This window comes from Montipora capricornis, chromosome 4, assembly GCF_036669925.1.
Source record: "Montipora capricornis isolate CH-2021 chromosome 4, ASM3666992v2, whole genome shotgun sequence".
Taxonomy (NCBI): domain Eukaryota; kingdom Metazoa; phylum Cnidaria; class Anthozoa; order Scleractinia; family Acroporidae; genus Montipora; species Montipora capricornis.
Window position 1 is genome coordinate 54,256,000 of NC_090886.1, and position 27,500 is coordinate 54,283,499.

General features: G+C 37.9%; 2 protein-coding genes and 1 pseudogene across 5 annotated transcripts in view; 1 reads left to right on the plus strand and 2 right to left on the minus strand.

Moving 5' to 3' along the window:
* Window positions 1-22,759, plus strand: part of LOC138047495 (lysosomal dipeptide transporter MFSD1-like) — a 26,409-nt gene extending 3,650 nt beyond the window's left edge. Inside the window, exons 6-18 of one of the 2 annotated variants that reach the window (XM_068894369.1) lie at window positions 1-39; window positions 281-303; window positions 428-513; window positions 4,081-4,153; window positions 4,882-4,964; window positions 5,536-5,568; window positions 5,671-5,771; window positions 5,953-6,073; window positions 7,364-7,504; window positions 8,950-8,998; window positions 9,285-9,372; window positions 9,762-9,861; window positions 22,052-22,345. The exon at window positions 1-39 is cut by the window's left edge and continues 82 nt beyond it. In XM_068894369.1, coding sequence (XP_068750470.1) covers window positions 1-39; window positions 281-303; window positions 428-513; window positions 4,081-4,153; window positions 4,882-4,964; window positions 5,536-5,568; window positions 5,671-5,771; window positions 5,953-6,073; window positions 7,364-7,504; window positions 8,950-8,998; window positions 9,285-9,372; window positions 9,762-9,861; window positions 22,052-22,192 — 1,078 coding nt within the window. In that variant the 3' untranslated portion in view covers window positions 22,193-22,345. Of the gene's footprint in view, window positions 40-280; window positions 304-427; window positions 514-4,080; window positions 4,154-4,881; window positions 4,965-5,535; window positions 5,569-5,670; window positions 5,772-5,952; window positions 6,074-7,363; window positions 7,505-8,949; window positions 8,999-9,284; window positions 9,373-9,761; window positions 9,862-22,051 lie in introns of both variants that reach the window. The other variant, XM_068894370.1, reaches the window with a different exon arrangement.
* Window positions 17,013-17,715, minus strand: LOC138044982 (uncharacterized; annotated as a pseudogene).
* LOC138047497 (exonuclease V-like) overlaps window positions 22,337-27,500 on the minus strand; it is an 11,048-nt gene continuing 5,884 nt past the window's right edge. For 2 of the 3 annotated variants that reach the window (XM_068894373.1, XM_068894374.1), the window contains exons 2-3: window positions 25,197-25,367; window positions 22,337-23,911 (exon numbers count right to left, since the gene is read on the minus strand). In XM_068894373.1, coding sequence (XP_068750474.1) covers window positions 23,160-23,911; window positions 25,197-25,367 — 923 coding nt within the window. In that variant the 3' untranslated portion in view covers window positions 22,337-23,159. Of the gene's footprint in view, window positions 23,912-25,196; window positions 25,431-27,500 lie in introns of all 3 variants that reach the window. The other variant, XM_068894372.1, reaches the window with a different exon arrangement.

Consider the following 27,500-nt stretch of genomic DNA (forward strand, 5'->3'; position numbering starts at 1 on the left):
CATGTTTCCTTTATTTTTAGTGGGAAGACTACTGTTTGGGTAAGTACCATTAAAATGGACAATTTGCTTGACTTGAGCATTGACCTGTAGACTCACTCATTTACCACATAAAATTAATCAAAGTTATTTCCTGCTCTTCACAGAAAAATATTTTCACAAAGATAACAGAGGCAAACATGAAAAGATCAAAACTGTTTGAACTGACTTTTCAGCCATCTAGAATCTGGTTTTTCATATTTTCATTGAACAATATTTTTTAATAAGTATCTTTTTCTTGCAGCTCAGGAAATGGGTCAATTACACGTATGTGAAATTAATATTATAATATGTATTTCATAAGTAATAATTATTATTGATAAACCTGAAATTTTTTGTAGTTTTGTAACTTTCTTTTTGGTGAATGAAAGTTTTCTGATTACTTCCTCAGTTGTCCAGAGTAGAATATGTGCTGTGTGGTTCAAAGACAAGGAGCTAGCATTTGCTTTTGGCTGTATTCTGGCATTTTCAAGACTTGTAAGTCATCTAATGAGAAAGTGAGACAATAGTAATATAATTTTGTTACTACCTGACCTAAAATTAATTTAAAGTAATATGATTATGAGCCTATTTGCTAATGGTACAATCCCTTTGTTTATTGAGTAGTTCCATTTATTTGTTTATTTATTTATTTTTATTTATTTTAATCAATTTGCCAACAAAGGCAGGTGACAACACAGTAGAGCATTAAGGACGTTCATGCTCATTGCTATACTGCACATTTTTTCGCACATGTCACGCATACGTCATGCATTGCAGACCACGAAGGTAAACACAATGCTGAAGGTGCAAACCTTTTCTACAAGAATGGAACGTGAAAGCATGTGACATCATGGGATAGCTGTGGACCCAGGTCTTCTCGAAAATGTCACGCAATGGCGTGATAGTGCGAAAAGACAATCGCTTTGAGTACTCGGTGACCCCCACTTTTCTTTCCGTAGATCACTTCCTTTCCTGATTTTGTCCTTTTTAGCAAAAAACAAAAAAAATCTGTATGTGTAAGTTTTCTTTCTTAGAATAATATGTACAGTTTTTGAAGGTCTATGTCACCACAGAAAACAACAGCTGCAAAAGTTTATTTAAAGTTATATTAGTTATGTTGAATTGAGTATGTTTACCTGATCAAAATTTCACTAATGTTACATTAGCTTTTTTATTGCTGACAGTTGTAAGCTAAGATCGGATTAAAGTAACACAAGCTTCTAAAAGTGCACCTCATGATCTCAAAAACGAGCACGGTGACCCCCCATTTTTTTTTGCATTTGTGGCAAAAGTAGATCATTACCTTTCTGTGTGACAAGTTTAAAAAAAATCTGTATTTGGGAACATTTTGAGCGCAAACGTCCTTAAGTCCCCTACAAGATGTATCACCCACCCAATCCAACCCACACAATGAGCATAAAAACTAACTACACCAATCCCTCCTCGCTGGTAATTTCTAAAAGGAAAAAAAAAACAATAACATCTAACTAAATTATTAATCCTACGATATTTACAGCAGACAAGTTTGAAAGTACGAGCATCATCAGCATTGATTACAACACGTAATCTAGTGAAGTAACATGTTTTAAACTTATTCTTAAAAACGTTTAATTCAGATTTTAGATCAGAAGGTAAGGCATTCCATAAATTTGATATTCTTACAAAAAACGAATCTCTAAAAAGAGATGTCTAATAACATAAACATTATTAAGGAAAATCCCAGAGGCACTGCGGCGCAAGCTTCCTGTACAAAAGGAAACATAATTATCAATGGAAATATTATACCCTAGTTTGCATTTAAAAAAGATGTGTAGATATTCAAGCCAATAATTAATAGGTAAATTATAAGTTAAGGCTAGGAAGTCTGTCTTTGTAAGATAATAATGGTTCTTGCATATAAAGTGTAAAGCACGTCTTTGGACTTTCTCAACCTCCATCATCAGCATTGATGTTTGAGGGGCCCATACTTGAGAATGTGTAATGACAAAGGTGAGAACATACCAAGGAAATGTACAGCAGCTTAAAGTGCATCTTTATGGATTATTCCGGCACAGTTCCTCTTAATAAAACCAAGCATACGATTTGCTTTAGCAGTCACATATCTAACATGGTTACACCATGTTAGGTCCTTGGTAACCATGACACCCAGATCTTTCATGGATGAGAATACTTTAAAGGTGGTGCTGTAAAGAGAACAAGAGTGGACTGGGCTGATACGCTTTCTTGAAACCCTAAGGTTCTCACATTTAGACGGCTGAAAATTCATCTCATTAGCCAAGGACCAGCATAGGAGGTTTAATATCCAAATCACCTTGAATATTATCAAAGTCTCAGATTGATTCAATACATTTATAGCACTTTGAATCATCAGCAAACATTGCTAGGGTAGATCCGGTTGTAACACTTGGCATATCATTGACATACATGAGAAATACGATCGGCCCAAGCAAGGACGCCTGAGGAACTCTGGATTTGACATCTTTCCAAGTCGAGCATAGTCCACTCAATTTGATAACAACATGCTGAAGATGGCCATGAAGATAACTTTTAAACCACTTTAACGAGGCGTCGCAAATACTGTAGCACCTTTTTCAAAGTCTATTAATTTAAAGTAGATTAAAGATCAGATCCAAGGCCTTTATCTAAAGCTTGACTAATTTCATGAATAACTTGAAGGAGTTGAGATGTACAAGACGTGCGTGATTGAAAGCAATGTTGAAGCGAGTAAATAGAGTCCTCGATGAAAGGAACCAGATGGGAAGCAAGACAGTGTTCCTGGATCTTAAATACCACTTGTAGCGAGGAAATACGACGATAGTTACTCACTTCATCTTTATCATTCTTCTTATGAACCGGAGCAAGGTTAGCGCATTTCCATTGAGTAGGGTGAAACTCACTGCGCAGACCAAAGTTTATGAAAGTTTGTAAAGATGGGGTTAAGGCATAAGCACATTTTTTTAGGATGATGTTAGGGAGTTTGTCAGGACCGGCCTTGTAAACATTTAAAGCCTTCAATAGTTTGGAGAGAGAGTCGTTGGTCGATCCAGGTAAAATGGATCCATGCGTAACCGTCAGGTAATATACAATAATTGTGATCTTTGTAGACAGACTGGAAGAAGCGGCTGAAGGCATCGACGTGAGCAAAATCATTACAGTAGTCAACTCCATCCATTTCATCTTATCTGGAATGGGCTTCTTTTTGTTCTTTAGAGAGAAAAAAGACCAAAATCGCTTGGTTGAACAATGGACCTCATTTGCAATACTAGTGAGGTAATTTCTTCTTTCTAAGCGGCACCACATTTTTATCTTTTGCCTCAGTCATTGATTGGAATTTTTTTACGTTTCACAGCATTATTAGGATCTTTCTTATGCAACCTCTGGACACAGAGTATCAAGTATTTATGAGTCAATGAGTTAGTGCAGTTACCCTAACCCATAAAATGAAAGCTAGAGAGTGCCTAGTTAACTTGTGAGCATCATTACAAGCTTGTTGCATGCAAATTATAAAGAAAAGTTAAGGACCAGATTTTCTGCAAATATACAAAACCGATTTTAAAAGCCTGTTTTTATTTATTCATGTTGCCATGGCAACGACATATCTATATGTTAGCTTAACTATCAAAAAACCGAAGTTTGTGTTGTTAACTTCCTTGCTACCATTTTGGGAAACCAAAGGATCAAGGGTTTTAGAGAAAAAAGTAAATGAAACATAGGTATCAAAAATTTGGTTTTATCAACAGAGTTGATAATGTAAATTGGCCACCGTACAGAGATTCTAAAAGCTGACGTTTCGAGCGTTAGCCCTTCGGCAGAGCGAATTTGGATTTGCTCTGACGAAGGGCTGAACGTCAGCTTTTAGAATCTCTGTACGGTGGCCAATTTACATTATCAACTCTGTTGGTAAAATCAAATTTTTGTATACTACTTCCCCACCGACGCAGCACCACAGTTTCTTTAGAAACTACCCTCTTCATTCATAGGTATCAAAAACTGTGTTCAGCCACCTTAAAGAGAAAAGAGAAAATTTATTTTAAAAAACCATCATCTTTTAATTTATTCCAGGGAAGTGTGTTAAACTTCTTTCTGACAGAACACTTTGAAGAAAAGTATGGCTTACAATGGACTTTATGGGGAGGTATTTGTTTTACATGTAAATCAGCGAGCTATTGAGGAGGGTTAGGGTATTATTGGCAGTCATTTTATTGCATTTTAACAGCAATTATTATACCAGGAAGGAACACAGGGACACAACAACACAAGGAGTATATAACAAAAATTATTCTAGGAGGGTGTGCTGGATATGAAGCATAGATTTCTGCCTCGGTCAATTGCGGTCCAAAACTACTCTTGTCGGCCATCTTTTCTTAGCGTTGCAAAAATGTTTTCAGCTCGCTTTTAATGCTGACATGTTCCTTGACCATATTAAGTAGAGCAGGCATATGAACTGATAGCCTGTGTTGGGCGAGCCAATGAAAATGTTGGAAATCTGATATCCGTAGTTCAGTTTTTAATGAAACCATTGTCCCTGTTTCACAACCCTGCAGTGGTCATAAATTTTATGAGATGTTAGGGAACTCTTTGCAAAGAGAGGGGCACAGAGTTGTTGGTGTTTTGGTCTGACTTTTACTCTCTCCAGCAAAAAGTGTCCTGTCTGGCAGTGATGTCTCAGAAAGCCTCATGGTGTATGAGGTCACCACAACAAGCCTTAATTAAGAAGCAAAACAGTGATAAGTCAAAGGGACTTTCTTGGTTGTTGGAAATTGTCGATTTAGATGTAGGGTGTGATATAGAAAAGAAGTCTGCTCTTGAATGACTTTTTTTCTGTTTATGCGGCTAAAAATTTTGATAATTTCCTTCACACAGGAGCCATTTTATGTGGATTTGGAGTTTTTTGTGCCGTCATTACCTCGGCATTAGATGTTATTGGACTACGACAGATAAATAAGGTATTTCAGTATAAAAGGATTAATTTTGAGCTTCAATCCAATCCAATCCAATTTTGATCCGGGTTTATGACTAAACGGGGCCAGACTTACCCTACTTTGTCAGCAGTCTTTCTAACTCCCACTCACAATCTCGCTTTTTTCCTGGCGTCCGTTTTCCCCAAACCCACGCTCTTGCTCTCCTTCTCCACTTGCGTCTTCCACTTCCTCTTTGGTCGTCCTCGCTTCGAACTCCAACGCTTTTCTCGTGCCCATCATCCCTCCTCAGCACATGCCCGTACCATCTCACTCCATTTGCCTTTGCCATCTGAACCACTGTTTCCTTCAATCCCAACATCTCCATCAGGTCCTCTGTCCTCTTTTTCTCCATCAGTTTTGCACCACACATTGCTCTCACCATTCTTCTCTCAGTCCTTCTCAAAATTGCTACAAAAACAAGCTAGAAAAATGAAGCAACTAAAATCATTGAAATTATTCCTTGAAAGCTGTTCCCAAAGAAGGGAATCGACTAACTGACGGACTGACTGGCCTGCTGATTGTTTAAATGATTTAATTCTCAGCTTTTACCTTTAAGGCAACAGAGATGAAAGCTGATGCAAAAAGGATGGTGAGCATACATGTCAATTGAATGCTTATTTGTATTTGTCTATATTAATTAAAAGCTATACATGTTTAAATGCCCTGTGACATGTTGGATTTTTTATGTCAGAGAATAACAGACGTCAAGTACTTTTCTTCAACATTCTGGCTTTTGGCATTCTGCTTGATGTTCTTCTACATTGCACTTTTCCCGTTCATTGCAGATGCCAGGTAATAAGTAAAGGTACAAACTTTATGCTAGGATTTTGTAAGGACAAATTATAGTGTGAGGTCCTACATTGTTGCAGTAGCTGTTGTAGTTATATACATGTAGCTAATAATGTGCAGAGTTTATTTTCAGTTTGGTGGCATTTACATGAATGTTTTATGTTATTTAAAATTTGTTTTTCAGTAAATTTATCTATGTGAATTACAAGGCAACTTTCAACTTAAGTAAGAGGACATCTGCATATATCGTTGGCACTGTGTATTTGATGACAATGGTTGTTGGACCTTCAATGGGTCTTATTGTGGTATGTTCATTGTCAATTATGTGGTAATTATTGTTGAGTCATCTGATAAGAAGTTTAATCCTGACCTACTGGATATTACTTATGCTGGTCATTCAGAGATATGTGTTTTCAGCAGTGTATTCATGACTTAATCACTTATGTCCAGAAATGCATGTACCGGTTGTGGAGGACAAATACACTCGGACACACGCCTCTTCTATTAACAACAAACCGGGAGCAATGCAAGGTTTGCTACGAGAAAGAAAGAAATACAGTTAGTATGAGTTAGGGATTTAACTACGTAAAACTTAAAGCAAAAAGACAATTAATATTTAACAAATGACAAGGCTTAATACCAAATGTATGTGTACAAGAAGACAGGAAAGAGGAGTGCTTGTGTAGCTACATAACATGCACTTGGTTTAATAGGACGAAAAAAAAAAATACGATTTAACAAAATTTTCGGTCGTAATATACTTGTACTAATTGGCCCCTAGGGGGATAACAAGAAAACTCCTAAGACACTTAATAACTGATTGTACTCACTAATGAGTTAGTGTATACCGGTAACCTGAGTAAAAAGAATAATTTTATAACCCCAAAAAAACTAATTAGCATGCAAGAAAGAACAATTAACTGTCTGCAACACGGGTAATTACTAGATGCACGTTCAATTTTGACATCCAACACGGAATGTTCCTTTTATAAGTCAAAGCCTTTGCTACCTATTTCCAACAATAAGGTAAGTGTTAAGGTAAGTGTTATTTTTGGCTTCGGGTAAATACAGCTGTTTATCCTTACTCAAGGAGCACTGCTTCATTTGGGGGCACACTTTGTGACGTCAGTTGTCTGTATTCCGAGACACAAGTGATGTTGAAGTTAAGGAGAAGAGCAAGGGGACACTTCATGATGCTTTATATTGAAATGCATGTGAATTTAATTACTTATGTATTTTGGATAATATCTGCATGACTCTATACAGTCATGTAAACCCTCTGGCATGGGTCTGCCTAATGTGCGAGCCAGCGAGCCATGCAAATTTCGCATTTAAGTGTAAGCACCCATTTCAAATAGCGCTGATAAACAGTTATTTAAGTCTAAGCAGCCATTTTAAAATGGTTAGCTTTCAATAACTGTGTGACTCGCATGCTGACTCGCAGTCATGGCTCGCATCACTCACAGCCATGACTCGCATGGCTGGCAGCCATGGCTTGCTGGCTTGCTGGCTCGCACATTAGTAAAACTCCTCTGACATGAGATATTGAGCCAAATTTTCATCCTTGCAACACCCATTTCTCTTATTTTTTTCAGGATTTTTTTGGACGTCGAGGGATTTTAATATGTCTTTGTGCAATCCAGACAATCCCTGTGTATGGAATTTTAGCATTCGCCCCTCATGTTCATCCTCTGGTGGTCACCATCTGGCTCGGCCTTATTTATTCAACAGCTGCTGTAGGTGATAGAAATACATGCAAGGAAGTGATGTGCTCATATTGCCAGAGCTCCTGGCTTTCTGTAGCATTGAGTGAGCAAGAGTATTGCTACTCCCCCCTGGATTGGTTGCTAGTCCAATTTTGATTCAGAGTACCATCTAAATTACAGATTGATTAATATTCATTAATTAGGATACAAAATACCCTCTAAATAACAGGACAGTTGGCTGTGGGATTCATACATGTAAGTCACCCTGGTAACTAGTATCAGATCTCATGACACTTTCATGTACTTTACATTTTTTAATATACCTGCTCAAAAAGGTCAATCAAATCTCATTACAATAGATGAAAATGAAACAAAACAATAATTATTAATGATAGTACATACTAACCTAAGGGTATTTAAACCTTAATGAAAGTTTAGGTCTATCATGTCTATTCGCCGTGATGAAGGGTTAAAACTTGAAACATGAGCTGGATAATAATTATATCTTACTTAATATGGTATTTACCTATAGTAATTAATTTACCGTTATTTATCAAGTCGTGTGATAAAACCTGTATGTGATGTGCAGCACCTAGCAAAGTCCCCTTATTTTATGGCAGCTGCTGCTGTTTCTGCCAAGGTGATCTTTTTGAGTTATCCCCACCTGGTTAGCCATTTTTTGCTGGTGTAAATGGGACAGACCTGGCACTGGGAACTCCAGATCTGTGCCTACTCTTTGGAAAGTATCTGTGGGTTCTTTAACATTAAAGGGTTGTTAGACAGGGCCAAGGTTTTATAATAGTCCTTATCTGAGAACACTTGAAATTCAAACCATTTGAATTTCCAAAGGCAGTATTTCGATCCTCATCAGTTACAGGGTTTTTGACAGTTTTGTAAAGTAGCTGACATATTTCTGAAAGCAGTGGATGTAACATTTTTTGGCGCATTTTTTTTAGAACTCTTACAGAATCAATTTATTGCTCCTATTTGTTTTTGGTTACACTCAACACTCATGATGTGTTTTGAAAGCTTTCATATTGGACTTGCCTTTGAAGTGCTACTATGATCAAATTTTCATCCCAGCCTTAAATTTTTAGGTTTATCACATAGCTAGAATTCCATTAAAGATTAAAGACTCCGTTTACCATTTGGAAATATCTGCATTGGTTCCGGAGCTATTTAAGTTTGAAAAATGTGTAAAATATGCAAATGAGATTAATTACTGATGGCATCATCAATATAATGCCATGTTTATGTCTTAAAATGACTTAGATAGGAAAGATGCAAATTTCGTCATAGTGTAGCACTTCAAGTCTTATCCAATTTTGAGAACTCTTACATAATCAATAATTTATTCCTATTTATTCCAAATATTATGTCAGAGATAACCTCAGATTGTTAATATCATATATATTTTGTGATAGTGTGACAGTAATCCCAAAGGGAAAATTTGACTGTATTCCTGTTTCTTTCAGGCAGCTCTTTGGCCATCCATTCCTCTTATTGTGGAAGAGTCATCAGTTGGTAAATTTTTTTGAGGAATTGAAACCAAATCTTTTAAATTCACTGAGTTAATTCTCACTTTCAAGACCTGTCTTTCACCAACATCTTTGAAATCCCCAATCAAAATTCTATACTCCAAAACTGTTACTAAATAAACAAACATGTGGTGCAGATTGAGGTTGCCTCCAAATATTGTAGTTGATTGTAGTTTTGACTATACTGTATGGTGATTGTAGACCATTGAGATTATTATTATTTTTAGGCAACTTAATTTAATGGAAAATTGACAGGTATATTTTTTCACCAGGGACTGCTCTGGGAGTCACAACTTCAATTCAGATGATAGGAATGGGAATAGCAAATATCATTGTTGGAAAAATACTTGATCTCATAGGGTGAGTGCAGACTGGCACTCAGTTACACAGTGGAAAATTATTATTTTAATAAATATTATCAGTTTTTTAAGGTTTCAAGTTATTTTGGCAAATGGCATCCAAATTTCCATAAAGCAAGGGAGTATGTAAATTCAGCAAGTTCGACATGTATTAATATTTGCTGCAGGTTTGAAGTTTTGGCTTATGACTTCTAGGTTTGTTTGGAAATTTTGTGTGATCTTTAATGCTCAATATTAGGCAGCGCTTTGTTTGATGTTTTTTGAATCGGCATGTTCATTTCTTTGTAACAACCAAAATTCATCAACTTGCTTTTCACAAAGTAGTTTCTTCCTGCTACTGAATAATTGTTGCAGTTGCAGCTTTAATTTATGAATGTAATTTCCTTTCAGCTCTAAAGAAAAATGGAAGTATGTGATGATATTCCTTCTGGCCAACTCTTTGGCTTGTTTGATATTTGCAATCTTGTTAAACATCAACGACAAAAGAAAGGTATGTGAAAATTGTATTTTGATTCTTTGTTTCTTTTTGTACATTATTTGTTTTTTATGTATAGCTAGAGATGACAACTTGAGACATATATTATGTACTCTTTGTATGTTTTGAAATTTGGCTATTTTGTAAGTTACAACCAGTAGTCTCCTTCACAGCTGTTGTTTGGGGATTCATGAAATGCTCATGATGCCCCAAACAGCAGTAGCAAAGGAGACTAGGAAGTAAGTGGCCAAACTGGCAAAAAATGATGTTGCTTTCTAGAATGGATCAGTATTTTCAAAGCTTAAAAAAGGATAACATTCCTGTAATAAAAAAATACCGATAGTTGGTGAGTCTGAGATTTCATAAATAAAGCCTTCAAATACTGGTAACAGTTTTCACTACATCTGCTCCCGCCTACAATAGTATGAAAGGCAGTTGAGATACTTATAAATTATGTGCTGAACATGTCGCCCCTGTTTCTGATTTGCATCTGACAAATCGTTGCCCCTGTTTCTGATTTGTGTCCAGACAAAATCAATTTCTGAGTCAGGCAACTCAATTTGCATCAGGTACAATACAATACAATATTCTTTATTTAACAAAGGGGACATAATTAACCCAATGAGTTATCTATTAAACTTACGGCCTTCACAACGGTACAAAATACACATAAAAAACAATGCCTAATCAGCAATATACAACTTATTACAAGAGGAACTAAAAGTAGATGAATATAAGGTTTAACATTGATATAAGGTGATATAAAGTAATTACCTTCTATTATAAATAATTTTTTTTACTGTTACAAATTATAAAGAGAAAAACGACAATCATAACACACTAATTCTTCAAGATGAGAAACATTACCAGCAAACTTAAGGAATAGGGTAAAGAGTTTATTCTTAAAATTATGTAATCTAGATGAAAAAATAATAGATGGAGGAGATACACGTCAAGCTATTTGCTTAAGATCAGTGTCAAGGCAATTAAAAAGAGTGACAGCAGAGTAAGCAAATTTATGTGCACTTTCCAGAATTAGACTGCAGGTAGTGAACTTAGTGAACTTGATTTGAAGATTAAAAGCGCAAACTGTGGTGCGCAAACCGAGGAGCGCAAACCAGTTGAACAAACGGAAGACAAAAATTGAATTTACGTTTAAGACAAAGAGGAGCATCAGGATTATTAAGAACAACTTGAATAAAAGTAAAAGTTTTCTTAGTTTTATAAGGTCGAAAATAGGAAGCCATTTGAGTTTGAAAAATAAGCTTACAGATGGTTGAGAGAAGTCAGGATCAAGGAGCAATCTAGCTGCACGTTTTTGAAGGCGAAGAAGATGAGGCAATAAATAACTAGCCTAAGGACAATAACCCCGTGCAGGCGAACAATAGATAAAGTAGTTTAATATAAATACAAGAGTTGAAGAAACGTAGAGCACAGTGATGACTGAGAAATGGTTTGATCCTTCTTAAGAGAGACAATCTACTGTTTACAATTGAGCATATATTAATATCAATTAATTCCCCATTATAATCATGACATTAAGAGATCGAATGATCATTTAGACGATGAAGTGTTTGATGTTGGATTTTTCAATCGCTTAATAAACCCAAACACTTTGGTTCTCCTTAATTGCGAGTTTCTACTTCATGACTCCTGAACAATAAAATACTTCAAGCAATGCCGTGAAGAAACTGCTTTAATGCAAAAAAACGAATAAACTACATGTGATGGCATGCTCAACACTTACGACGCATACGCAAGGTAAAATAAGGAATGGACTAGACTGGACATTACAAATACCAATACCACTTGCATGCCTGTTTCAAAGTAATACGGATACCATCAGTGACCTTGCATGCGTACCCGGTTGTGTAAATCGAGATTGATTCCTCCTACAGTATCAATCAATTTACTACTGTAACATTAATTTTACCCTTTTAACGCAGGGACTTCTGGGTTGCCTCCTTGGCTTTTGGCCTTTGGGCCAAAACCGTGCGGGGGCAATAACTTGACTAATTATTTAGTCCTGGAAATCAGTTCGTCACCCCTCTCTCTGCCTTGAACTATTCCATGAGCGTGTGTTGGATATGAGATGATAAATAGCCGAAGCGCGTAGTGCCGAGTTGGCTATAACCAGTCTCATAAACAACAAGTGCGAATGGAATAATTGTTTTATTAAATTCCTTAAACTCCAAAAGTTTAGAAGCAAGAAGTATGAGCGGAAAAAGCGAGAAAATCCGAGCGAAATCTTGATGAAGATGCAATGTTGTGTAATACCTGGTGGATAAAGATTAGTGACAGGCCTGCACGGACTCCCTGTGTGATTTAATTGTAGATGAATGTAGCCTTCAGTGGCTGAATTAGTGATAGGCCTATACGGACTCCCTGCATGATTTAGTTGTAATTGAATGTAGCCTTCATAACTTAGCTTTAACTAGCCTGTCTGAAAGAGATTTACCTCTTCTGTACGATAGGATGGGCGGATTCTTGAAGATAGTGTTCAGCAAAGGCTGATTTTGTATTAAGTCCCAGTTTAGCATGAGTATATTTTAAAGGTTACCCACCGATGGGTGGTATGTTGTTACAAATGGCAAGATTTGTTTCCGTGCTTTTGCTTTTTGTTGGAGTGCCGACTGTCTTCCGGTGAAGTGGACTTCTGATAACGTTGTTTGTATCATCTTGTGAGGATAGCCGCACGCAATGAGGCGCGATTTAAAATTGGTGATACTGTCATTAAAGGCTGTCTCAGAAGAGTTTGTTCTAAGGAGTCTAAGGGCTTCTCCTTTAATAAAACCTTTTTTAACGCCTGGTGGGTGGCTCGAGGTAAAATGTGTTCGGATGTCAAGGATCGATTCGTTTCTGAATCTTTCTCCTTTAGATATGATTGTGTCGAGAAATGTTATTTCTATCTCTGAGATTTCAGCCGTGAATTTGATTGTAGGGTGGAAGTTGTTAGCTTGTTTTATGAACAGGTTTATTTCCTTTATGTTGGAATCCCACAATGAGAAAATGTCGTCAATGTAACGTTTCCACTTTATTGGTTTTGTGTTGCTTTGGTTTATCAATTTTGTTTCTATTTCCGCCATGAAAATGTTGGCAAATGCAACTGCCATTTTCGTACCCATTGCAGTTCCATGGGTCTGGAGGTAATTTTTCCAATAAATTGGAATGAATTCTCTTTAAGGATAAGGCAAAGCATTTATTTGAGATTGTGGGATGGGATGGGAGGGTTGAAGTTGTGAAATTTTTCGTATGCTTTGCATACTGTTGTGATACCCTCCTCTTGCGGTATGTTTGTATACAAGCTTGTTACATCCATAGACACCAAAATAGTATTTTGAGGGACCTTTGTCTTCTCTATAAAGTTTATGAAGTGTGTTGTATCCTTAAGATACGATTTCTGTGACTGCGCAATCGGCTGTAGTAATTTGTCCACAAACGATGATAGTCTTTCTGTAGGGCCTTCGCAGCCCGAAATAATTGGTCTATCGACCGGATTTTGTTTGTGGATTTTAGTGAGCGTATAGAATATTGGAATTCTAGGGGGATTGCGTGTTTGAGAAAACCATTTTTTAGTCATGTCATCAATATAGTTATTTTGGTGAAGACGTGTGATAAGCTCATTAACTCTTTGTAATGTTTCTTCCGCCATGGCGTTTTTGAGAGGTTTATAATGTTCTCTATTGTTGAGATGAGTTTGAGCTTCTTGTATTTTATCACACTTGTTCATTATGACAGTTGTTGTTCCTTTATCTGCCTTTTTGAGGATGATCTCAGTGTTGTTAACAAGCTCTGTAAGGGCTTTGTATTCGTTGTGTGACAGATTGTTTTTAGGGTTTGATGGTTTGATCTCTGCAAGTTGGATTTTGACACTTTCCAAGTAGCTTTCAAGGGCAACTGACTTTTGAACCGGTGGTACCCAGTCTGATTTGACGTGAAATGGGTGCGGTTCTGTATTTTTGGCGTGGAATATGTATTGTAGACGCATTCGTCTCGCGAATTCTTCAAAGTCTTGCAAGAGTTGGCGTCTAATTTTTTTCTCATCTGTCACCGGTGTCGGGACAAATTTGAGCCCTTTGGAAATAACGTTGACTTGGTTGACTTGGTTGTCACTTAGTTGGAGGTTGGAGAGATTTTTAATGAATCTCTCATTTGATTTTCTTTGCGTGGCAATCCGTTTTTGAGTAAAGTGTGCTCGGCGCTGTTTGCGTCTAATGTTTGTGTTGATCCCTGTACTTTTTATAGGCCCCTTCACGGTGGTTTGATTTTCAGGAAAGAGACTTTTGTCAAGGCAAGGAAATAAAACACATAGTGCACATGCTTGGGTGTATATCTTCAGGCTCGAAAACTGCTATCATTCATACACGAATAAAGCCTTCAAAACAAGCACAACCTACGATCTTGGGCAGAATAAAGTGGAACAGAAATGCCCCCTCTCCCCCAAATCAAGGATGAAGCCATGTCAAGGCCAAAACGCGCCATTTTCTCATCATTGATTTTGGGGGGAGGGGTGGTCTCAAGATTGTATGAAGGGCATCTACGTCACAGAATCAAGGATTTGGTCAATTAAGAGGCCGTATGTCAACACATTTATCGCCCGAAATCACTGCCCTCTGACGCAGTCACGCGCGTCGTTATGTTACTATGTTGAGATATTACATGGTAGATATTTTTAGGGATACGGAGCGAAAAAAGGGTCACCTTAAGTGAAACTTTACTAGTAAATTAAAGAATAAGGGAATAACTCTAGAACTGAAGAAAAAATGCCATCGAGAAAAAGAATACCCGAGGAAACAAAAACAAGTGTTAGATTTCTGAAGGCCACTACTGATCTTACTCTGAAAGAGATTGCTCAGCGGTGCAAAATTTCCAAAACAAGTGTGCACCGCTTGATAAGTACAAGAGACACAGCGCCTGAAAACAATAGAAGTTTATGTGGCCGGAAGAGAAAAGTTAACCCTGAACAAGAGGAATTAATTCTTGGAAGCATTACCGAATTGAGAGATAAAGAGGGTTCGTTTTCATCCCGGCGTTTGATGGAACGGACGGAAATTCGTCATGTCACTGATCGAACTATTAGACGTCTTCTTAACAGAGATGGTTACTTCTTCCTGCAGGCACGCAAAAAGGAGTTGATGAGTGAGGCGGACAAAGAAAAGAGGGTTGCATTTGCCCAAACGATGCAAGAAAACTATCCCCCAAATGTATGGACACACTCCATCGCCTTTTACTTGGATGGTGTTTCGTTCGTCTACAAGACGAACCCAATGGACCAAGCCCGTGCTCCTAAAGGAAGAGTATGGAGAAGAAAATCAGAAGGGCTTACACAAGGGTGCTTGGCTAAAGGGAAGAAAGTCGGAACGGGAGGAAAGGTTGCCAAATTTATAGTTGCAATAAGTTTCGGAAAAGGAGTAGTAATTTGTGAAAGATACGAGACAATGAACGGCAATTTCTTCGCTTCTTTCATTGATAAGAATTTTAACACCATGTTTTCGTATTCTGACAAAGGATTGAGTCGAATGTGGCTTCAGGACGGTGATCCATCTCAAAACAGCAGAGCAGCCCGGGACGCTATGGTTCGTTGTCAGTCAGAACTTTTAAAAATACCACCACGAAGTCCGGACTTGAATCCGATAGAGAACATTTTTCACATTGTTTCCAGGAAGTTGGAGAAAGATGCGCTTCAGCAAGAGATTACCCATGAATCGTATGAAGAGTTTTGCGATAGAGTACAAGAAACAATAAATAGCATTTCGTGGGAGTCAATCGATAAAACTATACGGTCTATGAACGGTCGCGTCGTTGAAATTATACGAAGCAATGGCGAAAGACTCAAGTATTAAAGTAGCGCTTTTAGCTTTGTGGCGCAATTAATGGTTTTACATGACATCAAAACGTTTAAGGCACGATTTACGAGGTGTCTGATACGATTTACGTCTGCTTTGAGACGCTTTTCAACGGTTTAGCTCGATTAACAAGCAATCGAAATAAAGTGTCTGTCTGATCAGTCACTTTACTGACTTGACGTGAAAATCGTGAAAAATCGACAAAATTCGTTGGTACCAGCCCATAAATCGTGCCAATCAACATTTTTGTGAACGTAAATCATGCTCTACTTTTCATCATGGAAAAATCAGAAGATAGACCAGGTAAAAATCGGCAACAAATTTAAGGGAGCCGCAAAAAAAATTCTTAAAATTCACAAGACTGACTAAGCTCTGTATGGCTAGCACAGAGACGTAGAACGCTATTTGTAAATGGATTGGTATTCGATGGTTGAGGGTTCAAATCCTTCTCCCATCAATATCAATGTCTTTATTTCTTTTTTATTGTTTTTTTTTTATAGGCTTCCTTTTTCAAACGAAGGTTTACGAGAATCATTACAGTCAACTTTTAAGTATTCGACGTGCCAAATTTTTAATTCATCCAGCAGTCTTTCTGAAATTAATTTTTATCACTGAAAAAAACGAATGAATGAGCAATGAATTAACTTATGAAGTAACGCTGTCCAAGTAATTTTTAGGAGTGTGTTTCCCATCATAGAGATTCAATATCTCCTACATTGTAGTAATATTCCGATTCCAGAATAACAATTCTTTAATTGATTAACAAAGGACAAATACAATAATTCAAATAATTTAAAACGTATTGAGTTCTTCGCAGTGATCCCGCTGGCTATCGATGCAAAATAAATTCGGCAAAGCATTTTGCACATGAAGGAACTGTCAGTTGCTCACTTTCTCTAATTTGTCTTTGGAACTGGAAAGAGTGCCAGCGTACCGCCATCATTTCGGTCTCTCTTTCATCGATAACCCCTCCCCTCACATAAACAATATCGTGCTTGGTAGTACAAAATATTGGGGTGTCCCTTTTAAACTCAAGATCGCGTGAAAAATACGACTTTGGGGGTGGAAGATGTACTGGCTGACCCTCGAGCATAAGAAGTAAATCATGCCACTGAATGATTTGGGGGTTCCATCTAAAGTCGTTTAAAAAAATGACCTCCGCTTTTTCAGCTCCCACCCACGCGAAATTAGATGTTGCGGGATTACAAAAAGACCTATAAATAATGTTTAATGGGTTAAGAAGAAACGTTTTGCCAGTGTTTGCAGGACCCTTTAGGATGATGTTTCGAAATTTCCCCCTTCCTTTTTCAAGAAGATTTCTTACAGCTTCACTAAATGCTTCCCTCGACACATCGTTCCACAGCAGGATCTGCTCAGCACACTGCAGCCACCTTCCATTGCATCCCTCGTTGCAAGGATCTTCCACGAATTTCTGTAAGATCTCTAGCCTCGACATTTTGCTTCTTCGGAGCACTTCACTTGACCTCTCCATGTCCCAAGCCGTTGAGATAACTTCCTCAATCACCCTGTTCCCCCTGTTCATCACGAATTCCGCTAAATCAGTTTTGCCCTCAGATTTTTGTTCACGCGCCAATGCAAGTAGCTCTGTTCTATTCTGGATGTTTTTTTCAACGATTATGTTCGAAACCTCGAAACAACTTAGGCGCTGTGATCGCTTACGTTTGCTAGTTTTGTTTGCTCGCCTGGGATTATCTTCCGTGTCTTCTTCGACGTCCTCTTCGCAGTCTTCGTTGCCTGTGGATTCTGCTGACGAATCGTCGAGTGCAGGTAACCGTCTTTTAACACGAGCTTGACTCGCCGACATCGTTCTTGGTGGACCACGATTTGCCAAATCAGGATGATATCGAGATTGAATGAAACTGTCATCTTCTTTTGTTGTGTACAACCAAGTGGTGTAGTAATTTGCGTGACGGTTTGAAAAGTGCATGTATATATTCCACTTGCTCTTTAAATAGTCGCGAATCGGCAGCCATCTCCTGACACGGTCTAACTTTATCGCCATGTGGTAGTGCTTCCCTCCCTTTTTATGTTTTTCTTGGCAGCAAGACCACTGAACCACTTTTGATTTCGGCCCCTTACAATTCGAAACTGCTTCACAAACTGCATCCGCGAACGATTGCCTGTCCGGAAAAATGCTGAGATCAGCTTGGCTGTAAGTCAGTAGGTACACGCTCCGCACTTTCGATGGCTCTAATTGTTCATCAAGGCTTTCTGATTGACTTTCACTGCTCGATAAATATTGCGAAAGCAACTCCATTTTACTGATATGTTCTGACAAACCGTCGTTTCGTGAAGGCTGCATATTTTACAATTTCACGCCGATCAGAACATGCTTTTAAACACGTACTATTTACTCCTAATTAAACACAAAAAGTACGTGAACAGCTAATAAGAAATTCCACTTGCAATCTCTTTTTCCAGTGTCGTTCAGCTCAGTTAGTAATGAAGCCGCTGTGCTCTCGAATCGCGCATAACTTTTAATTGAGCTTGCGAATGCGTGTTTCATCTCGTGATTACCCTAAATAACGCTACTACTGTAGTAACGCTGAGATAACAGACAATCTTGGACAGAATAAAGTGGAACAGAAATGCCCCCACTCCCCCAAATCAAGGATGAAGCCATGTCAAGGCCAAAACGCGTCATTTTCTCATCATTGATTTTGGGGGGAGGGGTGGTCTCAATGTTCCATTTAATCTGTCCAAGATTGTAGTTTCACCGCCGTGATTGGTTCCCCTCCATATGGAATGGGCCAATGACAATACATTTTCGATTGTCACTAACCGCTCTTGCACATATAAAGTGGTCACCCGTCACAACTTCTTCAGGAATAGAACTGAGTTGTTCTACTATTCCTACACATATCACTGTTGTCAGTAAATAGCAACTGAAGAGATTCGTACAGAATCGAAACCGCCGGTCTTGCTGGAGACCAAACATATTATCAAACACCATTTGATAATGACAGACAACATCCTACAGAAGTATCTCTCGCCATCGGCAGGATACCACAGTGAAAACGACGACATCGATATACCCAAAACACCAGAGGGAATACCTCAAAACGATGACCTCGATTTGCTATACAACAGCAAATATGAAATGGAGGATTCTGCAGATGAAAAGAGTCCCCAAACATCACAAAGTCCCCCAGCATCACAAATGGAACCAAGGCACAAAAGCTACTTCCAGAAGGAACAAGAGCACAGCCTGTCTAAAACGTCTTCTGAAAACCAAAGAACAAGCAGGAAACGAAAATATATGGACTTAGCCTCTTTAGAGACTAATATAAGAAAATCTAAGGATTCCATTAGGAAACTTGAAGAACACTTAAATAAGAAAACCTGTCCAAAATCCTTGCAATACTCGGCAAGGGCTAACATCCCGCCGGATGACATTTTTCTCAAGGAAATAAAACAGATCAAGGAACAAGCAGAACAAGGCTTCGTCAGCGCACTCACGCGCTACCACAAAAGGCGCTTAGAAAGCCAAGAAAACAAATTTAAAAAGCAAAGCTCTTCAAAAACAGTAGCAAAACTGCCAGCACTCATGTAAATAGGTCGACGCGAGAACAGTCGCATTCGGCGAACACAGAAAGCACTGTAAATTACGATGTAAATAAGGTTGAAAAACTACAGCAAGATTTCAACGAGCTTAAACAAATATTGTACACACACGTGTTACAGACTTCTTCAAACAATAAAGATATTGAGAAGTACAAAAGTCTCTTTCCTGAAAATCAAACCACCGTGAAGGGGCCTATAAAAAGTACAGGGATCAACACAAACATTAGACGCAAACAGCGCCGAGCACACTTTACTCAAAAACGGATTGCCACGCAAAGAAAATCAAATGAGAGATTCATTAAAAATCTCTCCAACCTCCAACTAAGTGACAACCAAGTCAACGTTATTTCCAAAGGGCTCAAATTTGTCCCGACACCGGTGACAGATGAGAAAAAAATTAGACGCCAACTCTTGCAAGACTTTGAAGAATTCGCGAGACGAATGCGTCTACAATACATATTCCACGCCAAAAATACAGAACCGCACCCATTTCACGTCAAATCAGACTGGGTACCACCGGTTCCAAAGTCAGTTGCCCTTGAAAGCTACTTGGAAAGTGTCAAAATCCAACTTGCAGAGATCAAACCATCAAACCCTAAAAACAATCTGTCACACAACGAATACAAAGCCCTTGCAGAGCTTGTTAACAACACTGAGCTCATTCTCAAAAAGGCAGATAAAGGAACAACAACTGTCATAATGAACAAGTGTGATAAAATACAAGAAGCTAAACTCATCTCAACAATAGAGAACATTATAAACCTCTCAAAAACGCCATGGCGGAAGAAACATTACAAAGAGTTAATGAGCTTATCACACGTCTTCACCAAAACAACTATATTGATGACATGACTAAAAAATGGTTTTCTCAAACACGCAATCCCCCTAGAATTCCAATATTCTATACGCTCACTAAAATCCACAAACAAAATCCGGTCGATAGACCAATTATTTCGGGCTGCGAAGGCCCTACAGAAAGACTATCATCGTTTGTGGACAAATTACTACAGCCGATTGCGCAGTCACAGAAATCGTATCTTAAGGATACAACACACTTCATAAACTTTATAGAGAAGACAAAGGTCCCTCAAAATACTATTTTGGTGTCTATGGATGTAACAAGCTTGTATACAAACATACCGCAAGAGGAGGGTATCACAACAGTATGCAAAGCATACGAAAAATTTCACAACTTCAACCCTCCCATCCCATCCCACAATCTCAAAGAAATGCTTTGCCTTATCCTTAAAGAGAATTCATTCCAATTTATTGGAAAAAATTACCTCCAGACCCATGGAACTGCAATGGGTACGAAAATGGCAGTTGCATTTGCCAACATTTTCATGGCGGAAATAGAAACAAAATTGATAAACCAAAGCAACACAAAACCAATAAAGTGGAAACGTTACATTGACGACATTTTCTCATTGTGGGATTCCAACATAAAGGAAATAAACCTGTTCATAAAACAAGCTAACAACTTCCACCCTACAATCAAATTCACGGCTGAAATCTCAGAGATAGAAATAACATTTCTCGACACAATCATATCTAAAGGAGAAAGATTCAGAAACGAATCGATCCTTGACATCCGAACACATTTTACCTCGAGCCACCCACCAGGCGTTAAAAAAGGTTTTATTAAAGGAGAAGCCCTTAGACTCCTTAGAACAAACTCTTCTGAGACAGCCTTTAATGACAGTATCACCAATTTTAAATCGCGCCTCATTGCGTGCGGCTATCCTCACAAGATGATACAAACAACGTTATCAGAAGTCCACTTCACCGGAAGACAGTCAACACTCCAACAAAAAGCAAAAGCTCGGAAACAAATCTTGCCATTTGTAACAACATACCACCCATCGGTGGGTAACCTTTAAAATATACTCATGCTAAACTGGGACTTAATACAAAATCAGCCTTTGCTGAACACTATCTTCAAGAATCCGCCCATCCTATCGTACAGAAGAGGTAAATCTCTTTCAGACAGGCTAGTTAAAGCTAAGTTATGAAGGCTACATTCAATTACAACTAAATCATGCAGGGAGTCCGTATAGGCCTGTCACTAATTCAGCCACTGAAGGCTACATTCATCTACAATTAAATCACACAGGGAGTCCGTGCAGGCCTGTCACTAATCTTTATCCAAGATTGAGTAAACCAATCAGAGCATGAGAAATGCATTATTCGAGGTGTAGAATTTAATAAATACTATCTCACACACTTGATTCCAAGACCACTCTTCATTGTTGTCTTGGAGATATTAAATCTACATACCAGATTGTGCCACAGATTTATCTGCATTTGTTTGCGTTACAAAGTACATCATGCAGTTACTGTAATAGCTTCACACGATTTCATATCCACGGTTCAATATATGATTCGATCATTTCATATATCATTGTTTGTTGATTCATTTATCATGGGAACATTTGAACCTACAAATGACAACCTCCTAACACCAGTTACTGTAGCTTCAGAACAACCCTCCTTTTCGGAAATCTTAAGGTGGCTCTCAATTTGCACCAGGGAGTTTTTTAAATTTGCGAAGAGTTTCAATGGGGTTTATTTTAACATATATTTTAAGACAAATATGGGGTGTCTTTCAATGACTTTCCTCTTACTGTGGTGACCTGGTATTATGACACATTAATGGGTGCATCTTGTTAAGCAATAATTGGCATTACCTATGGTACCATAACATTGCATGAGAGTGTTTTGTCAGTAGAGTTGATCCTTCAAAAAAATTTTTGAAACTGTTTTTTTTTTTTCAGGGTGGTATTCTGAATCATTCACGGAGATCAAGAGGTAATGCTCTGGTGGATGGCCCAACAAACACTTATGGATCAATATCCACAGAAGGTTACACCAATAAGGATGCACTTCTCTACGACTCTTCAACATCCATTAATTAGTAATGCTGTCTTTGCAGAGGAACAGTCAGTGTTTCTGATAACTTTTAAAAAAGGAAATAAATATTTAGATAATCCATGTTTAACGATGTAATTTAGTAGATTATTCTCATGACCAGCAGCCACGTTCATTTATTAAAAACACTATTGTGGGTACTGATTCTCATTTTATTGTTCAGGGACAATTATTATAATTCAATATTTTTTCACAACTACCAAATAATTCACATCAAACAAAGCTGATGCAATACAATTATAATAGTTTAATATTATCACTCTGTCAGGCACTGAGCCTATATATAACAGCTCAGGCTATTAAATAAATAAAAATGAGTCTGAGTCGGGCCCAAAACATCTTTGTGCCTACGAACATAAACTCTATTGTTTTATATTATTAAAAGCTAGGTCATTGGATAAAGCAATTCTACATGTAGAGTTTTGATTGGCTTAGCCATCATGTTATATGAGCTACATTGTATTATACATTCATGCTCTACAAAATTAATATCAGTAACTTTACACATTACTTTTTTTTGTGGGCGTTTTTAGTAAAACAATAAAATGTCACTCTCACTCGCAATTTCAGGTGTCTGTGAGAGACAATAGTCAGCTTAACCAACGACAACAGCGACGACAATGAGAACGTCACAAATTTGCATCTTTGAGTTTTTATTGAAAACGTTAGCACTTGACGATAAATTTTCATTTTCTCCCCTAAATTAAGTGCCGTTCTGCCAGTGTCGTTTTTGTTCAACTACCACACCCTTGTCATACTAAAAAGGTTGAGATAGTCATGAAGTGATTACAATAACGTGAATTTATATTTTTGAGATGAAGTTTTTGTTGCTGCTGCGGCCGTCATTGCTTAAGCTCCTAATTAACTTATCCAGGTAAGTGCAGGGATCACATATACCTTTGGCCTATAACCAACTGGTACTTCAAATATATACATGTACGATTATTTCATGTATCAGTTGATGACATGTTTATTACAGCTTCTACACTCCTCATCTTTTCTCATTCTCCAAACACAAATATCTGCAAATTCACATCTCTGGCATTTCCATGCCTCTTCTATTTCCACACCTGCCGTACTTCTTTCTCCTTTCCAATATGGTAACATTGTCCTCAACTTAGCTTTTGTCCATTCTTCATCTAAGTCCATGCTTACTTTACTAACAACTTCATTTCTAACCTGTGAAAAGTACTCAACTACTATTGTTTTTATTTTTGGTGTGCTACATAACTGAAACCTTTTCAACATTAAATCAGCAATTTGGAAAAGCTTATCATGTGGTATTCTGTGTTGTCCAGCGTAGTTTTTTATATCCTCAGAAAGAACAGCATCCCCATTTAATCTTAGTTTTTCCAAAAGACTGGTTGCATCTAGTTTTCCTGACAACAAGTCATTGAACATGATGTTGTAGAGCATTGCTTGTAGAAATGTCCTGTTTTGTTGTGCTTTAGAAGGAATACTGCATCTTCCAGCTCTGGTCTTAAGCTCAACCAGTTCAAGCTGACCCATTTCATTATAGTGTAGTTCATCGATAATGCCGTATACTAATACTCCAAGGTCAAATGGTTCTCCAAGGACAGGAAATTCCCGGACTGTTTGACCTGCATCCAGTAAAGCTATCTTTGTAAGGCAGTCCATGAAGATGGATGCCCACTTGTCCTCGTTGCTTTCTATCTTGATGTCCACCATGTCGTGAAGTTCCATTTCTGGATATAATCAAGTAAAAATGCAATTGTAACTCATTGGTTTCCATTAATATTAGTTAAGGAGAATTAGTGCGACCTTTCCTTCAAACAATACTTTATTCTGACCTAACTTAAACTAATTATTGTTTTCTTTCTTTCCTGCTGCACAACTGACTGAAAACATATTGGCTGTCAATAAATTAATAATAATAATAATGGAACTTGTATAGCGCTCATATCAAAAATTCATGGCGCTTCACAATAAAAGAAAATAAATATCAAATTTATATAAATGCAGTAATAAAATGTCATTTTCCATTAAAGATCACTTAAAACCAAATGAAACAAAGTTTTTAAATAAATGGCTTTTCAGTTCTTTCTTGAAAGTTTGAATTGAAGAAGAAGGCAATTATAGCTTAATAATTATAGCTTAATAATTAGCCTCTTGCCACTGTTCCTATGCCTTAAAGATGATCTCCAGTTCATAAATTATACAGACTAACAGCAACCCAGTGTCAAAAATTGAAAAAAACATAATTGAATAATGATATTATAAACTAAGGGGGTCTTTACATGAGACCAGAACGAACTCAGACCGGTATAAACTTGTACTGGACTATGAAATTTTTTGGGCCACTTACTTGAAACTGGGAAGAAATGCTTGGTGCTTGGTTTCGGGATGAAATAATATGTTTTGGCTAATAAATGGCTGACCCAAAAGAATACAGGCTTGAACTTGACCCGGTCTGAGATTTGTTGACATTTACACGAGAATGGTTAGCAGCTGAACTCTGACTGGTACAATTTCTTGTCTCAGTCCTGCAACCAAGACAAAGTCAGACCGGTCTGAGTTCGTTGTCAAGCCAGTCTCATGTAAACACATCAGAAACGTATAGAGGCCGATACAAACTCGTGCCGGCCTGAGTTCGTCCCGGACTCATGTAAATACCCCCTAAATGAACCACTTGTCTTTGGCATTTAATTTTTAATTAATAGTTGGCAATGGAAACACTGAAGATTGTTTAGTATATACAGACTGGATATCATCTTTAATCCCTGAGTTGGCCACTGCTGATGGGAAAAATCGTTTGGCACAAGTTTGAGTATTAAAAATCTTCAACTGTCACTCTTAGGAAGGAAACTGTTAAAGTGGGTGTAGTTTTTTAGTAGTGGTCCTGCATGTTGTGAACCCTTTCATCACTAAACCAGCCCCATTGACTAGTGAAATCGTCTGGTGTATCTAGAAGTGTCATGCATGGGAGGCAAATTAGAGTCAACTCTTAGAGTCTATCTGTGGCATAGTTACCTCTTGCTAAGTGGATACTCTTCCCGATCTGCATTTGTTCAGTTTCTGGTTTTGGTTCAGGAGCCAGGAAGCTGTATTCCATCTGCTGCTCACACCAGAACTGTGCTGCCAAATCACTTACACTCAAATATCCCTTTTTACCTCTGAACCTGTCCAAGGGGGTGAGACACTCTGTTGAAGAAACACAACACCTGTTGTGGTGATCTGTCTCCTTGCAGTTGGTAGTTTTGCTTTCTAAATGTAAATATTTGAAAAAAAAATACTGCTGTCACCAATGAAGGGTCTCAGTTGGTCCTTGAGCTCTATACAATATCCACTGGTAAAACAGCTGATATCAAACCCATATGGTTTCGACCCCAAAAATGAAAATACATATAGTTACATACACACATACTTAATAGACCGCTCCCCATAGGGGCTTTCCAGGGCCAATGAAACACAATTAACGAAACAACGGAACAAAACAACAACAACTGTTAAGAATCCCAACTGGTTTAGGCAAACCAGTCGGCTATTTACAAGTGCAGCTGGGAAGTTGAACCAGGGACTACCAGGAACAAATTCAACGAGCGGTCAGAGCATCTTGAACCCAGGAATTATGTAGACCAGGATACAATGAGTGTCTAATCGGCATTGGTGGGTGGGTCATGGGTTGAGGGTCATGGGTCCCTAACCTAACCCCAACCCTTTTCTTTTATCAACAACTGGAAATTCTCGAAACAGACAAGACCTAAGACCAAAGACAAATTTGGACTGAGCACTGAGGGAGCTAATATATAATTATCTTTTTTTATCTTCAAACAAACACGACCCACCACCCACCCACACGATTTAGCCTCACCCAAATACAATAATAAATTATTGCGCATGCTGAATACAACAGCACATAATATATAACAACGCCTAGGGTCTGTTTACATGAAGGCGGGGTAACCCGCCTGTCCATTATAAACTCTTCTTTTTTAGACTCACATTTACATGATAGGTGAGGTAACCAGCTGAGGCGGGTTGCCCAGTCTGCTAGACCTGGTAACCTGCCCAGCCAGGGTCGCATTTCAAGCCATTTAAACGCTTGAAGTTGGGGTAAGCCACCAACCTGGGGTGGGCTTGTGTCACGATATACTGCCTTTGGCGGAGACATTGCAGCATTAAAAGTGACAATAAGAAGCAACAGTACTGAAAAGTTGAAGCAAGAGAAGTCAGTGGGCTTAATGAAAAGAGCATTAACCTCCAAAATGCATCCTTCACCCACCATTTTGCCTGTTTACATACTAAGCGACCACGCAGTAGTCTCGAGAATGGTCACCCAGGACCCTGGGGTGGTAAGATTGCATGTAAATGTGAGCTATGTATTTTTCGACCCCATCTCTTACCTCTGCCTCCTTTTATCCCCTGGTTTCAGTTTTTTAAAACCAGTTTATTAAACTGTTTTAAAGAGGGATTTTCCTTTTCTTGGGGGTGTAGTTAAAAAACGGGCTTGGTTTTTTGTGGGTCTCAAAAAGAACGAGACATTCCTTTCCTCCGTTCTACTTCTCTTACCCCTCCCTCATCTTCCCCATTATCTCTATCCTACTCCACCCTTCCGTCAGAGATCTATCTCCCTTTACCTTCCAACTAGCCCTCTCCTTGAATACCCCTTATACCCACTCCCTCTAAAACACTTCTCACAGACATTTCACAATTCAATTCAATTTAATTTTTATTTAACTAACACAGATTACTATGTACATAAAGTTAGGACAATTTGTACAATATTGTTTGAGCAAAGTAATGAATACAATACACATTGTAGAACAGAAAAGAATCAGAATAATTTCCTTTTTAATAATATGAAAAATAAAAGGGCAAAAGTACATAGGAGAAGAAAGAACAATAAGCTTCTTTGATATTTTATTACGGTGTAGAGTTTAAGACACCTTAATAACCAATATCTGATTTTGATGAGTTAATTCATTATGATTAGTGTCCCCAATTAGTTTTATAATAATAATAATAATAATTATTATTATTATTAGTAGTAGTAGTAGTAGTAGTAGTAGTAGTAGCAGTAGTAGTAGTAGTAGTAGTAGTAAACTAATCAAATATATATAGGTGTCCCTCCTAGCAGTGATAAAATGGCAGAGTCACGCAAATGCAGTAGGCAAGCGTAAATGAAATACATTTCTCTAGTCTAAGAGAACTAAAGGAATTGAAAACACTCAAATAAATTATTGTTATTAGATGATTTTTGCAACAAGGCCAAACATACATTTCTTAAAAGAAAAAAACAGAGAAGCAACTTGGCCTTTTAGGAAACGAGGATTG